Genomic DNA, 14,910 nt, shown 5'->3' with positions numbered 1-14,910 from the left:
TGATTCACGCTCGAGCCCGAGGTGCGGAAAGTGCGGCACGGCGCAGGTAGCAGCTCTCCCTGTGAATGGATTTTAGGAATCAACCGTGCCCGCGCGAACGGGCCTTGAGAGTTTGACGCCCTCGCCCCCCCCCCTCCCCCGCCCAGCTGATCGGTGTTATCTAATGTAAAACGATATGACGACACTTGAGATAATCGTACGAGCGTGAGGAGTAATCCCTCGGCCGGGTCCGGTCGGTTTAACGGTCGAGCGGAGTTGACGTTTGGAGCGAATCAAAGTGCAGGCGGGAACGAGCGCGATGCTGTTGAATTTCTAGGGGATCCGCGGAGAGGAAGGCGGCGATAACACAGGCCCGGCGGCGATAAGAGAGACCCCCCGGTGCCGTCGGGTTGCTATGGTAAAATGTCCGGCACGCTTACGCCGTTTGTGTACTGGGCCCAGACGGAGGGCCAGGTCACGCTGAAGGTGGACCTGACCGACGTCAAGGTACGTGTCGTGCGAGATAAGATTCCCTGTACCTCCCCGCCGACGTTACTTCTCGTCGTTTTCGCGTCAAACCGACGAATTCTGGGTTGAATGCCAACGCATATTGTCACAATCACACGCTTAATTTTGTAGGATCTTAATGTCAATCTAAAGGAGACCACGTTGCAAGTCACAGCCTATGGCCAGGGAGCTAGAGGACTGAACAACTACAGCTTCGACCTAAATCTTCACTCGCCTGTCGAGCCAAACGTAACGACAAGTCCAGCCTCTCGTATGCGTCTATTCGACACGAGTTGTAGCTGTAGGAGTAACCTGTGCCGCGGCGTTTATTGCAGGAGAGCAGTTACAAAGTGATCGACCGCGAGGTGGACTTCGTCCTGAGAAAGAAATGTAACGGTTGGTGGCCGAGACTGACGAGCCAGCCGCAGAAGCCCTCGTGGCTTAAGATCGACTTCGACAAGTGGAAGAGCGAAGACATGGACGACAACGAGGACGAGAAGCGCAACATTCTCAACGATTATCCCGATATGTACGATAAGTTGCACAAAGAAGAGCTCGGTTACAGAAAAGGTACGCGTCGCTAATAGATGTGTCGCTGTAGCAGCGTCACGGGACTAACGCTGTGCCTTGTTCTTTCAGAGGATTTCGCGAAAGTGTACCTAGTCGTGTACAATCTCTGTCAATTTGTCGGCTTCATTTATGTGCTCGCTGTAATGGCTATACGATACTCGCGCGACGGACCAGGTATAATCAGATTTACGCACATCACTTTAATACGCTCCTTTCTCTTGCGCAAGAAATCGGCTCGAAAAATTGTATCGAGGCTCCCTCGCGTGGAAATTTATAACAGTCGCCTTCTACAGAAACGTTTCCTTTCAACGCGACATTTCAGATTCCATGAAAGAAACGTACGACATGGTCGGCGGCCCAATCAAGTTCATACAACTTTTGCAATTCCTGGAGGTGATGCACCCTCTGTTCGGATACACGAAGAGCAGCGTGCTGGTGTCCCTGCTGCAAACGGGCGGTCGAGCGTTCATACTGTTCTGCATGATCGACGCCGAGCCGCGCATGCAAACCAAGCCGGCGGTTTTCTACCTGTTTCTCATATGGAGCATGGTGGAGATAGTCAGATATCCGTACTACATCACGCAGCTGCTGAACGTCGAGATATCCCTCCTGACGTGGCTGAGATACACGATCTGGATACCGTTGTACCCGATGGGCTTCGTGTGCGAGGGCATCATAATGCTGCGAAACATTCCGTACTTCGAGGAGACCCAAAAGTTCACCGTCTCACTACCGAACAGCTACAATTTCGCCATTCACTTCCCGTCGGTCATAAGACTTTACTTACTCTTCCTGCTCTTGCCCGGGATGTACACGCTAATGTCGCGTATGAATCAGATGCGCTCGAGGAAACTGAAAAAGCCCCAGATTAAAAAGAAGTACAACTGATTTTGCGTAGATGAGCGTATTTCCAGACTCGTATTTCTCTCTTCGCCTACGATCACCATCGCGCAGACGATGTACTAAAAAGAGTGCGTGGAATGCACATAGGAATAATAAGCTCCGTTTTAACGTACACAGCTTTCGTAATAATGCTGCAATTTTGTATAGACGTTTGTATGTTTTTATCGCTAGGTATCCGTGATAAAAGCGAAATTTAAATTTCATGCTCTAGTCGCATAAACTAGTTTCATTTCGTGGGTCTATTATTTATTGTACAATTAAATGCCGTGTAACGAGGTGCGCGCAGCGCGCGGCATATTTTCGTTCTGCGTGTGCCATTATTGTAATAAGAGCGAAAAGACTTTGCGATGTAGACATCCCATTCGACGACTATACAATACAAACATTCGACTACATTTCGTATAATAAACGGCGTTGCTGAGAATTCGAATTCTTAGGTATCCAAGTCTTAAATACAAACACCCTGTAGGTACGTAAAGGAACAGAATAAATCATGTAAATAGGATGAGCACGATCAAATTGTGTTTCTTCGGATGTTTATGAAGGAAGCTTATGAGAAAGCAGTGGAACGTGCAAAAATCGTAATTATACTTATAAAATTGATATTCAACGCAAAATATATTTGCTATTGCAACAGAATTCACTGAGGACAAATGTTTTATACGTTATTGCATTAACAGTATAGCAATATAAAAGTTGCTTACTGGTTATTGTTCCTTAAACTGGTTATTCTATTCGATTACATTAACATAATTCTTTCACTTAAATAATATTTTCCTTCCAATAAGAGAACAGAAGAGTTAAAACAAGTTGCGGAATGTCGAATCGCAAACTCAATAGATTTGAATTTCAAATTAACTTCGAAGAACATTGTCGATGTCCTCGACACATCGATATTCCTTTTTGTCGATATCGGTCGCGGCTATCTTCAATCCGGAGCAATGTTGGGAGAGGAGCCGCTTCTTGCGCATTCGCGATCGAATTGATATTAGATTGAAATTTGACCAATTGGAGTAAAAGTTACTAAACTTGAAATCGGTAAACTTTAAGCCCGTATCAGACTACGGATTGGGATTGGGATTAGATTGAAATTTAATCAATCACAGTAAAGTTTACTAATCTTAAGTTCAGTAACTTTTACTCCGATTGGTCAAATTTCAATCTAATCCCAATCTCAATCCGTAGTCTGATACGGGCTTTACTGTGACTGGTCAAATTTTAATCTAATCCCAATCTCAATCCATAAGCCAACGGCACACGATACTATTTTTCCTACTAAATTGCTTGCGAGAGCCAATCAGGATGCAGAGTTTTCGATCAGGTGACTTAAAACTGCATCCTGATTGGCTCTCGTAAGGAATCTAGTAGGAAAAATAGTAACGTGTGCCGTTGGCTATAGTCTGATACGGGCTTTAGGATTTACATGAGTCCTGTAAGAACCTATTCTGATGCTTCTACTGGAGTTGCATAAAAATCTTCAAAAGGTAAATAAGTCGTTCCATATTTGTGTATGGATCCAAATGTTGCTAAAAGAACTAGTTAAAAACCATATAAGAGACATAAGAACACATAAGAAGCATTGAAATAGGCTTCCTACAGGACCCATATAAATCCTAAAGCGGGGAGCACATACTTTTGCATAAATGCATAAGCTTATACATAACGAATTTGATTGGTTATTTAATTATAAGCAAGTGCATAAGGAAATGGACCAATCAAATTCGTTATGCGTGTGCTTATGCACTTATGCAAAAGGGCCATCGCACACAAAATTGCACAGCTGCATGTGCACAGCACGAAAACTGTTTAAACCAATGAACATTGAGCATTAAATCGTCATATTGATTTACATAAAATGCTTTTTGGTCTAGACTGTCTTGCGCTACGCATATGCAACTATGCAATTTTGTGTGCGATGGCCCAAAGTGTGTGTGCTTCCCGCTTTAATTCGAAACTGCACCGATGCTTGAACGCGCATGCGTCAGAAAGCGGCTCTCCTAACCTAACAACACTGATCCCGGAGTACTCCGGTACACGGTGTAGCTGGTACTGCTGGTAGTCCAAGCTAGCATCACTGGGTACACCTCGATGAACATCGATGAATTTGGTTAGGAAGCATGGTAAGCACGCCTGAGCGCACCGTCTGTAACTGGATGCGCGCGATCCCGTGCCTGGTCGGTTCAGTGAGATTTCATTTCGAGCACGCGTATTTCGCTTTATTTCAGACCCATGCGACACGGCGTTTAACGCATTTCAGAACACTCCGTTGCAGAATCCGACCTGACGCAGGCGAGAGATGACTTTCTAGCCGACTGTTCGGAGCTCGTCGCGACGTAACGGTGTATAACGTCGAGGCACACTTTTATTCCGAGTCGTTGCGAACATTGTAGAAAATGTACCCCGCTGACCTGACGAAGACGCTTTTGCCGGCGACCGCCGAGAAGAAGGTGTCGCTGAGCGACACCGAGCTCGACAACGTCGCCCTGTACCTCCTCGACAATCAGAAACGCTACAGAGAGAACATTATAATCCCGACGATGATGGGGCCCGTGCAGATAAAGACTATCGAGGAAAAGAGGATTGAGAGCGCGATGGAAAGCTGTGCGTTCAAGGGCGTCATGAGTTGTGTCTTGGGTACGTCTCTCCGCCGGTTTCTCTTCACACGCCAATGTCGAGCGTGATCGATATTTAACTCCTCGCAGTCCTACGTCGAGCCACTGACAAAACGCGGTAGCCTATATCGTACAACTCTTCAGTATTCGGATCTGTATGCTATTGTAGTTGGCAAATTATATCTTTGAAAACACAAGCGATAATCATTTTGTTCAGTAAACAAAGAACAGAGCATAGCACTACTTAGTACAATTGGCTATGGTTTTTAATTGACGGAACTTAATGCGGAAAATATTACCTCAGCCAGGATTTGAACCTGGACCTCCCCTCATACCAAGACGCTCGGTCACGGTAAGGGGAAGGTCCAGGTTCAAATCTTGGCTGAGATAATATTTTTCATAGTAAGTTCTTTTAATTACAAATTATAGCCGGTTGTGTCGAATCATACTAGTGCCTTATATCTTTGCAATATCCGTGAATCCATTAATAATATAAATTCCTTGACTTGTGTTAGATCTACCGATTTCATATCAACTACAAGATATTTTATATTCTCGCTCACAAGGAATAATCCGGATCGCAGAGAGTCGAGATTACAATTGTCACAGTTAAATAACGTATAACTAAAAAAACAATTGTCTCTCAGGATACGGCTTGGGATTGGCCTTCGGGGTGTTCACCTCCAGCCTGAATCCAAGCATAGGGAGCCTCGAGAAGCAGCAGACCGCGCGGGAGGTGCTGACGGAGATGAAAACCACGAGTCTCAGCCTCGCCAAGAACTTTGCGATTGTCGGAGGGCTATTCACCAGCATCGAGTGCGCAATAGAATCGGTAATGCCCGAGATACGCGTGTTAGCTTGATTTTCGGACAACAGTCTGCCGTTTCTCTCGACGCGTTGTAAAAGAACGTTCTTGATTTCAGTACAGAGGCAAGTCCGACTGGAAGAACGGCACGTATGCGGGCGGTGTAACGGGCGGACTAATTGGCTTGAGAGGTATCAACTTTCCCCGTGCATTACGATTGTCGATACTCTTCGAATCTACCTCGTTTGATTTAATCTCTTTTGTTTAACAGCCGGTGTAAAAGCGGGCATAATCGGCGCCGCGGGCTTCGCCGCATTCTCGACGGCGATAGACTATTACATGCGTGGATCGTAGACTGTACAGCGGAGATTGTTAAAAGATATATATTTGTATAAAAGAGATATAAAAATTTTTATGCAATTACGTATCTATACAATTCCTGTATAAAAACGTGGAAATGTCTTCAGTGTAAATATGTTCGTAAAACTAATATCGTGTGACTGAATTAAAAGCGTAAAATATATATTGCCCTTTCAATTAATTTACACCACTTAATATTTATCCAAAGTTTCGCGTATATGAAATTTCCTTACAATTCATACACATAATCACATTTCACGTATTTCGTTGTATTGCATGAAACAATTCGCACAAGGGGACACTCCTACGTGATATACGCAAAAAGTTCCTAAATCTGTCACATTTATCTTAAACGTTACGTTTTTACTCCTATCGTGTATGACGAATACAGTATTCATGTATATAGGAATACATATTATCATTTATATGTTTCGTGGACTCGTATATGCGTGGGGACTTGGAAGAAAGAAGTTACAAATGGCCGGTGTCGCAAGAAAAAAATGGAGTATATTATGTATTTAAGATTAACTTTGGATTATCCTCTCTTTTAAAAAGTGCTTTGGCACATTCATACTTCTTTACTTCTAGGTCGCTTAATATTAGAAGCTAAACAGTAGTTGATTTTAGATATAATCTGGGGTGATCAGTCAGATCCTTTTATCTGAGGATTGCATCATCCTTCTAAAGTCTTCATACAAACTGTCTTACGTGAATTCAATATGAGATTCTTTATTTGCTATCGGTAATATAAGTTTTACCTATCAACTTCTCGTGACTATATTGATATTGCTCAATTAGAGGAAATGATTCTTTTAATGCAACTGAAATGTTTGCAACAAACTGTTTGCATATTTATACACGAAGAAAGCATTTGCACTTCTTAAATATGTTAATATTCGTATTGTGATAGATAAAAGTTGCAAGGCACTTCTTTCACGATTCTTTTCCGTGTCATTCTGTTATATGATTATCTTTATTTGAGGTAAAATTCCTATTTGTTACGTCGCGTGTATATCTAATACTTTTTTTTTTATAATGCATGTGTAACTGAGATCTGTACTTAAAAGTTTCTCAAAATGGTAAGTTATTAGGCGCTACATGAGAGAGTTGCATTCGCAAATCTTGCTTCATTGGTCTCGTTTTTTTACTTACGTAATAAGATCTTATTTAAATTCTTATTATGCCTATGCTTCAATGCACGATATGAGATAAAACATTAAGCAGTTTGTTAATAATTAAGACAAAAATCACAAACATAGGAAACTGATAAATCGAAGACAAATACTCGTTAAAAAAAAAGGAGAGGGGGATTCGAACAATATTCTCGGTAAGTACTCGCACAGTAAAATCCTCGACGTAGAGCGATTCTCGTTCGAATGAATTTTGTTAAAAGGAACAAGCTACTCAAGTGCCTTACCTACCAACCTTGGATATGCAAACATTTGTTTCATACTGTGCCACAATTTCAGATCGATTCTATTGGTCTGTTTGTCTGGACAAGGCATTTGGATGACTAACGGAGACTGTCAAGAGCCTCGGCAATGTACACCTATCAAAAGACGATTAGTAGTTGACATATTCTTACAAAATATATGGCTGTAAAACGCATATCAAAATGAGATTGTCCTAATAAAAGACGGGAGCTCAAAAACATCGCGCCCGGAATCAAGATCTCGAACCGTGTGAGCCACTAAAAAAGTTTTATAAATCTTTTTGGCACTCGTAACAATGGAGGAGTCGCCTCCTTCATTTCACACGTCGGTACACAAACGCACGTTTGATCAAGGTTGCTGTTGTTGCATCTGCGCCTGCATCACAGCCAGCAATTCCTGCATGTGCCGTATCTCCGCCTCTTTTTCTTGCAGAATGCGATCCTTCTCCAGCACGGCGGTGCTTTTATCGGTCTCCGCGATGCTGCACAGAGAAAGAAACGGGAGGTTGAGATAACGCTCGTACGTAACGTCAGGTACGCAATGTCGTAAAGTGAAATGTTTGCCCTCACGTTTGACGTCGCGGCGGCACCGGAGCTCCCTTCGCCAACCTCTCGCTACGATAATTCTCGTAATGCACCTCTTGCGTTACTTCCTGTAAATCTTGCATATGCGTGCTACAAAAAAAAAAGAGAGAGAATAATGTTACAGCCTGTGTCCACGAAGCTAGAACTTGGTCCAAGAAATATGTAGCTTTTATGGAATAGCTGCAAGTTGATTGGCTACACATTTCTTAGGACTAGAACTTGGACCAAGCATCATGGACGCAGGCCTTTAAACTTATATCAACACAAGTGAAAATGCCATGTAGTTATAGCGAGAGCTTACATCAGCATCGTCCTTAACTTGATAAAATCGCAATGATCCGGGTTCTCCACTTCGACAACGCCCCACGGATACAGTCGACCGCGTACCCTCTTTCCCTTGACCTCGAGCAGGGTGTTGGCGCCGCACACCGCGAACGGCACGGCCTCCTTCAGTTGACGCACCTGTTCCTTGTAGTCCTCGTCCTCGTCGCTATCACAGTCCGGTAAGGGGTATATTTTGATTCCGTTGCCCTCAATCTCCTCCATGACCCTTTTCTTCAGGCGCAAGACTTCCTTTTTGGTAAGTACATCGGCCTTCGCTATTACAGGAACTATGTTAACTTTGTTATGAAGTTGCTTCATAAACTCGATGTCCAACGGCTTCAACCTGATTAACGGGAGAAGAACCGATTGCATTATCTGCACCGCCGTAATCGTCTCCGGCTTCGAACGACCGACTTAATTGTACGAGACAGCAATTTGTACCCGTGGCCAAACGGAGAGATGAAATAGAAACAGCAATGTATTCTATTGTCCACGATGTTCCTCCTGTTTAGACCGCTCTCGTCGCGAAGAAATCTCTCGAACTGGTCGTCTATGTACTGAATGATGGCGCGGAAACTGTCGGTGTTGTCGATCGCGTCCCCATAGCCAGGTGTATCGACGACCGTCAATCTAAGCTTCACGCCCCTCTCTTCGATCTCCACCGTCGAAGCGTCGAGTTTCACAGTTTGATTGGTCTTCTCTGTTTGGAAAGGTAAACGAACGGGCACTTCAGTCGCGTGGAAATTTGCAAAAATCACATTATACATTAAAAACGGAGTGCCTACCGACTGCGTCGGGAATTATCCGCTCGGGATACAGATCCGTGAGGAACAGACTGTTCACCAGGGTGGACTTTCCGAGGCCGGACTCACCCACGACCATGAGCGTGAACTCGAAGCCCTTCTTCACGGACTTGCGGTGCACCTGATTCGGCAGGTTCGCGAATCCCACGTAGCCGGGTGTCTCCAAACTGGCAAACTGGAAAGGAGACGCGCATCGATTAGTTGTATCTCGGGACAAAGAGCAAATGTTGGATCGTCGCGCGGCAACGCGGTGTGAAAGGGCGCTCGATTTTACTCCTTGTAGACTGAAAGACTCTTGTCGCCAGGAAGTAAAAGATACAAAATTCAGACTGCAAACGATGGATGTCTTGGATGAGAACGCGAAATGTTCTCTTTCGTTTCAGAAATATTTCTAAACCGCATTACTCGAGGGACGGACTCGGCGTGTACATCTCGAGGTATTTCGCAAGGGACGTACATTCGGATACATTCAACGTTTACCATTGACCAATTGTGCAATTTTTCTCTTTCGCAAGCGAAAAACATGCAACACGAGTTTCGTGCATTGTCGTCCGTTGCGGGTTGCAAACCCTTTTTTTTTACAATAAGACACTTGTACGCTGGGATCGAATTTACATCTGGCGAACAATGTTCTCCATTTACCGGTCGTGCGCCTTTTTTTCCTCTTCGAGCGAGAGAAGAAGCGTGCGCGACTGGTGTCCATTTCTCCACAGTCGACAAGTTAATTTAAATGCAAAATCAATCGCTTTTCCAGTTCTCAAAACTGGAGAGGGGCAAAAGGGGAGCTAAATCGCGATCGAAATCAATCAATCAGTCAACTGAAATCCCACGCCGAGTCCGGTCGCGGAGACTCGCCGATGACAGGCGGGACTCACCGTCTTCACGCTCTCGCTCGACATGTCGGGCGCGGCGAGGCTCACTGTTCGTTCTATGCGGTGGCTCGGCGGTTCGTGGCCGTGACGCGGCCGCGTGCTAGAACAGGCGGACCGCTCGGACGCGCGATGTCGGCCCCGACAGATACACAGGTTACCTCAGTCACGGACGCAGCTCACCGCGCCGATTCGCATCGCTCGGTTAACGCGGCCGCTACCACACGTCGTCCCGGTCGCACGGCACCGCGTCCAAGGCACGACGGCGAGTCTCTCTCTCTCTCTCGGGGGGGGAAAAAAAACGGGCGCGGAGTACCGTACGGGACGTCGCGTCGAGACTGCTGGGCGCAACGGAAGGCAGTGACGCGAGGGGACGATTGCGCGGTGGAGGGGGGGGGGGGACACGATGAATCGGAGTAAGTTGAGGCGTGGCAACCGAACAGCTGAACGGCATTCCGTTACGTTACGTCTCTCTCCTCGCGAAAAGTCACGCCGCGATACGATCGCGGGGCTGCGGTCAAGCCGCCGCCTCGAGGCGCTTCTCCTTCCCCCTTTTATCTTCATTGATTGAAAGGAAAAGGAAAATACCCGGAAGCGTTCGTAGCGACAGATTGACCGCGCAGTCTGCGCATCTCGTATTTGTATCGATATTCACGGGGAGGGGATCCACGGTGCGATGTATCGACTTCTCACGCCGGCAAGAATGATCGGTTCCAATTGTACATTCGACAGTGGCCAATCAATAAATCTCCTCGCCCCCCCCCCCCCATGATTTACTTTATGTCATACGTTTAATTGTATTTATTATATTCGTAGACGAAATTTAATATAAAGTAGCACTTGTCTCACAGGTCTGACGTATTAAGAAATAAAGAGAGCGAGAGAAGGCGCGCTCGGAATGTCAATATCACGAGCGCGCATCGCATTATTATTCGCAATCGTGAATTACATCCCGTTTACTTTGCCGTGCAAGTGAACGTCGCTTATCCTAATGCATTACGACGGATACGAGGCAAACAGCTACTTTATTCAGGAAATAGTATCATATACAAGCATCGTTTTACATATTTATTGTTATTTCGAGTTCTCGTTTTATTTTAATCTTTTTTTTTATTTGCTACTCTTACGACGTTCCTCGCAATTCCTCAACGTCACTGTTAGCACTGGTTAATTCATTACATAATTATTAATGTATAATAATCGGCGCATATCCCCCTTTGCATCGCTTCCCCCGCAATGTGGAAATTTTGATGAACCACTCGCATGTTATACCTAGCGATCCTTCATTCGTTCGGGTAGATTGGAAAGAAAAAGAAAAGAACAATCGCTTTAATAATATTAATGCTATTATCGTAACGAACGTACGCCTTGAACGGTTGATACACAATGATCAGCGTTGTACGGTGAAACGTAAAAATTCTATGGAAGGAAACGAAACCCTAGTGTGTAGTCGCCACTTTCCTTTGTACTTCTTTGAACCCGGGCTTAGTCTCAAGTACAGATAAGAAATACTAGCGTAAGATGAAATATACATGCTGCGACATTTTATATTTGTGATAGTTTGTACATATACCCTCAGTATTATTACAGACACGAAACCCAACATTAAATTGACAAGAGTATTAAAATGTACTCGTCTGCATAGCATCTTAACATCTTTTATGTATATAAATCGCTATCACTATCGGAGCATGCATTGTGCATACACATTTTCCTCTTTATGTATATTGTAGTTACAATTACTCTATTTTCATTGAGAAATCGAGAAGTTAATTTAAATACATAAGACATTAGAAGAAAAAAATGTTTATTCGTGATTAAAAAATGCGCGAAACTTAGGAGAACTGTAGTAGATTTATATATCTGTAATATATATAATATATATATGTAATATATATATTGCGTAATATTATATATATATATTATATGTATATTTTTTTCCTTGCAGGTGATACCCCTTGTAAGAATTAAAAAAAGGATATTTCCTGATTGTAAATATTCGAAGAATCACCACTAGATTTTTCAGGAAAACTATGAGGGAATCTTGGATTGATTTTAAAATTTTGTCAACAATGTTTCTTTCTCCAATTTCCACGGGGAAATCTGAGACTATTGATGATATCCTTAGTTTTACTCGTCCATTTTCAATTTTTCTTCTCGAGGCTTTGCACCTCCGTAAATGGAACTTGTTTTACTCGACTCCGCGATCGCATTCACAGGCTCTTTAACAGTCCTTGGTTTGAGCTCCAAACGTTTTCTCCCAGTAGTGTCTAAAGTAAACAGTTCAATTAGATATTAGTATAATAGATAATGCACATTGTTTTTTTCTTGAGATACAGAATAGTTTAAGGATAGAATAATTGCTCGATCAAAAAGTCACGATTCAATTTCTAATCACTTCACATATAAGGAAAAAATGGAAAAACATTCCTCTGTGATAAGAAATAAATTTTTAATTCGATGTTTACTTTGCGTAATTTCTCATATCCCCATTTATTCGTCTAGAATCTTTATTACATTGCAGTACCGAGATCCTCGGTGGAATTGATCAAGCGTTTTCCAAGACTATATACATACCTGGAGGAGGGACATCTTTGAAAGTCTCCTCCGGGAAGGGTTTCCGGTCTGAACCACTTCCCCGAAGTGGTGGTTTATTAGTGTACGACCTGCTAGACGTACTTCGCGACCAATCACGATTTCCACCTGTGTCGTCGTTGAATTGGCCGTAATTGCCCCTATTACTTCTATCCCATCTATCGTTCCCTTGCCTACTACCTCCCTGTGGGCCTCTATCGCTGTATCCTAAACATCAGAGCGAGTATTACAATTTTTTTATCGTCAACATTTGCAGTGTGTTTCATTTCATGACAGAGGTAGAGAGGAGTTAGCTTGGCGCTACAAGCGTTAGTGTTGTTAGTATACAAATACAAGATTTGCATCGCGTTCCGTTAACACTTGGAAAAGCGCATGTTCACTTGAAAATAACAATTTACTATCAAAATCATCGCTGAATCCGCTACGGCCGGAATCTCGTCCTTTGAAACCGCTGCCGCCACCGCCGCCGCCGCCGCCGCCGCTGCCGCCGCGTCCTCTCCTGTCGAAGCCGCCACCGCGATCGTTTCTTTTTCCCTCCGCTACATCGATCTTGATCAGACATTTGTCTACTTCTACCGCCCCGTCCATTTCCAGTGCTGCCTCCAGATCAGCCAGGTCTTCAAACTCGACATAGCAGAAGCCCTTGAATCTACAAGTGAGAGGAAAAGGTTTTAATTCGCTCAATGTGCTTGTATATATGTATAAATTCTCTCTCTCTCTCTCCCTCTCCTACAATTTATACACACTTGTCGGTATCCCTGTCCTTAACCAATCTGATGACTTTGACATTGAGCTTCTCGAAGATTTTGTCAACGTCGCCTTGCACAATTCCATTTGGCAAGTTTCCCACATACGCAGTGTACGGAGGTTCTGTTGGCAACGGTTTTCTACTTCGATGAGTGGAATAATCTCTGAACAAAGAAAAACACTTGTCTTTACATATACGTAAAGCATGAGTTAAAATCGTCGCATCGCGATCTTTTCGATTGCGACTTTGAATCCGGTTACATGCATGTATCGCGTCATCCCATAAAGAATGTGGCACAAAAGGTAACTCGATTTATTCCTTCATCTCAAAGAGCCGAGGGGCTTTTATCGCCAGGGAATTGAAACTTTAAGATCAAGACGAAAAGAAGTTGCAGATAATGATGGAAAGAACACGTTGGATTAGAACTGAAATGTCAAGCTGTATGTTTTATTTCAAAAATATCTCTTTAAAGACCACATAGCTCATGGGATGCTCCAATTCGTTTATAAACCACTACGTCCACCCGCAAGTGCAGATGTCTCCGCAGCGTCGATTATACCAGTCTAAGGGGGAAAAGACTTTACTTCTCTCTCAATAAAGTCGAATGTTATCATTACAGACGTACATTGGCGTAACTTCTCAAGATAAATCCGTCAAGTGCGCTCGGCCGCCTCTCTAAAATCGTATAAATCTGTGAATCACCGGACGCACAGAAAAATGACATGATCCATTCTTCCTTCCCGCAACCTCGCGTCTCTCAGCCGAGCGTATTTTCCAAGCAAGAAAGCTCCGCTGTACATATGTGTATATTGTGTATATGAGCGCGCGCGCGCGCGCGCGCACACACACGCGCGTGTACGCGTGAAGTAGGAGCATTGTGCGTCGCGGAGACGCACGTCGGAGTGCGGCTCGATGAACCGAAGGCGCGACGGCGAAGCCGGAACCGACAGCACGCTCGGCCGGGCGCGCCGGGATTCGCGGCGCCGCTGCAAGTCGGCACCGTCGCGCAAAACGATCCTTCCTCCCTCTGTCTCGGGGCCCCCGTCGCTCTCGCCTCCTCGCCGCGGCATGCGCCGCACGTGCACCGCTCCCGGCCGCGGGGCCGCGCGGCCGCGTCGCGCCGCTCGGTCGCGCGGCCGCGAGCCGCGGTAGCCCGGGCGGCGGAGCCGGCCCGGCCAAAATAAAGCCGCGTGTACGCGGCGCCTCGCAAGGTGTTGCGCGCCCGCACTGTCGCGTAACTCACTTAACCTTAAAACCGGGGGATTTACGCGCGCGGGACGCGCGCGTCCCCGACGGTCGGGCCCGGCGCACGTGCGTCCCCGCGGCCGNGGCCGCCCGCGGCCCGGCCGGCCGCGTGACACCGCCGCAAACGCGGCCGATACTTGCCTTGAATCGTCGTAACCACCTCGACCAGCCATATTGAATGCACGGAACTGACCGGGACCGCGTGAGTCGAACTAGTCACCGTGCGCGCGGCACCATCGCGCGCCCCGGCGCCAGTGATTTACCGACGTGCGATCACGGCCCGCGTCGCGCGCCCCGTACCAATCTTGCCGAACGAAACGACGGAGTCGGCCGCGCGGCGACGCGGGACACTATGGCCGGTATTCATGGTCAGTTCATATACAGGGTGAGTCACAACATTTGTGCCAGAGCTCGTGAGAATTGGTAGAACGGATCGAGATGAACAGAAAAGTTCTGAACCATTTGCAATTTTCGCAATAGTTAAAGGGCTTGTTTTCTGTTCCTGCACTGGTGAACTAGTGCAATAAATTGGAGTAAGACAAGTATATTTTTTCTCATTCTAGCTTACTGCAC

At 45.3% G+C, this 14,910-nt stretch overlaps 4 protein-coding genes across 8 annotated transcripts; 2 read left to right on the top strand and 2 right to left on the bottom strand.

Moving 5' to 3' along the window:
• The first annotated feature begins 127 nt into the window (after positions 1-127).
• Positions 128-2,604, top strand: LOC105561184 (very-long-chain (3R)-3-hydroxyacyl-CoA dehydratase). Its single transcript, XM_012010948.1, has 5 exons — positions 128-486; positions 619-735; positions 822-1,056; positions 1,126-1,230; positions 1,379-2,604. Exons 1-5 carry the CDS (start codon positions 403-405, stop codon positions 1,942-1,944), a joined length of 1,107 nt encoding a protein of 368 aa, XP_011866338.1. The 5' UTR covers positions 128-402; the 3' UTR covers positions 1,945-2,604.
• Positions 2,605-3,995: 1,391 nt separating this feature from the next.
• On the top strand, positions 3,996-5,899 carry LOC105561183 (mitochondrial import inner membrane translocase subunit Tim22). 4 transcript variants are annotated; one of them, XM_012010944.1, is made up of 5 exons: positions 3,996-4,079; positions 4,185-4,593; positions 5,219-5,403; positions 5,500-5,567; positions 5,648-5,899. In XM_012010944.1, the coding sequence occupies exons 2-5, from the start codon at positions 4,353-4,355 to the stop codon at positions 5,769-5,771; spliced, it is 618 nt and encodes a 205-aa protein (XP_011866334.1). In that variant the 5' UTR covers positions 3,996-4,079; positions 4,185-4,352; the 3' UTR covers positions 5,772-5,899. The 4 variants fall into 4 exon arrangements, with proteins under 4 accessions (XP_011866334.1, XP_011866337.1, XP_011866336.1 ...); XM_012010947.1 differs by having other exon boundaries at positions 5,495-5,567; XM_012010946.1 differs by having other exon boundaries at positions 3,997-4,079; positions 4,217-4,593.
• Positions 5,900-5,986: 87 nt separating this feature from the next.
• On the bottom strand, positions 5,987-10,106 carry LOC105561182 (septin-1). Its single transcript, XM_012010943.1, has 6 exons — positions 9,756-10,106; positions 8,863-9,055; positions 8,519-8,777; positions 8,055-8,420; positions 7,739-7,843; positions 5,987-7,650 (listed from the first exon to the last, which is right to left on the bottom strand). Exons 1-6 carry the CDS (start codon positions 9,777-9,779, stop codon positions 7,518-7,520), a joined length of 1,080 nt encoding a protein of 359 aa, XP_011866333.1. The 5' UTR covers positions 9,780-10,106; the 3' UTR covers positions 5,987-7,517.
• A 649-nt stretch (positions 10,107-10,755) lies between these two features.
• On the bottom strand, positions 10,756-14,587 carry LOC105561181 (eukaryotic translation initiation factor 4H-like). 2 transcript variants are annotated; one of them, XM_012010942.1, is made up of 6 exons: positions 14,479-14,587; positions 13,091-13,255; positions 12,863-12,993; positions 12,743-12,808; positions 12,327-12,551; positions 10,756-12,019 (listed from the first exon to the last, which is right to left on the bottom strand). In XM_012010942.1, the coding sequence occupies exons 1-6, from the start codon at positions 14,508-14,510 to the stop codon at positions 11,880-11,882; spliced, it is 759 nt and encodes a 252-aa protein (XP_011866332.1). In that variant the 5' UTR covers positions 14,511-14,587; the 3' UTR covers positions 10,756-11,879. The 2 variants fall into 2 exon arrangements, with proteins under 2 accessions (XP_011866332.1, XP_011866331.1); XM_012010941.1 differs by having other exon boundaries at positions 12,743-12,993.
• Positions 14,588-14,910: the final 323 nt, after the last annotated feature.

Source organism: Vollenhovia emeryi, unplaced genomic scaffold (assembly GCF_000949405.1).
Source record: "Vollenhovia emeryi isolate VEMERY1.0 unplaced genomic scaffold, V.emery_V1.0 DF939210.1, whole genome shotgun sequence".
In the NCBI taxonomy this organism is placed as follows: Eukaryota; Metazoa; Arthropoda; class Insecta; order Hymenoptera; family Formicidae; genus Vollenhovia; species Vollenhovia emeryi.
This window is presented reverse-complemented; position numbering and strand designations above follow the sequence as displayed.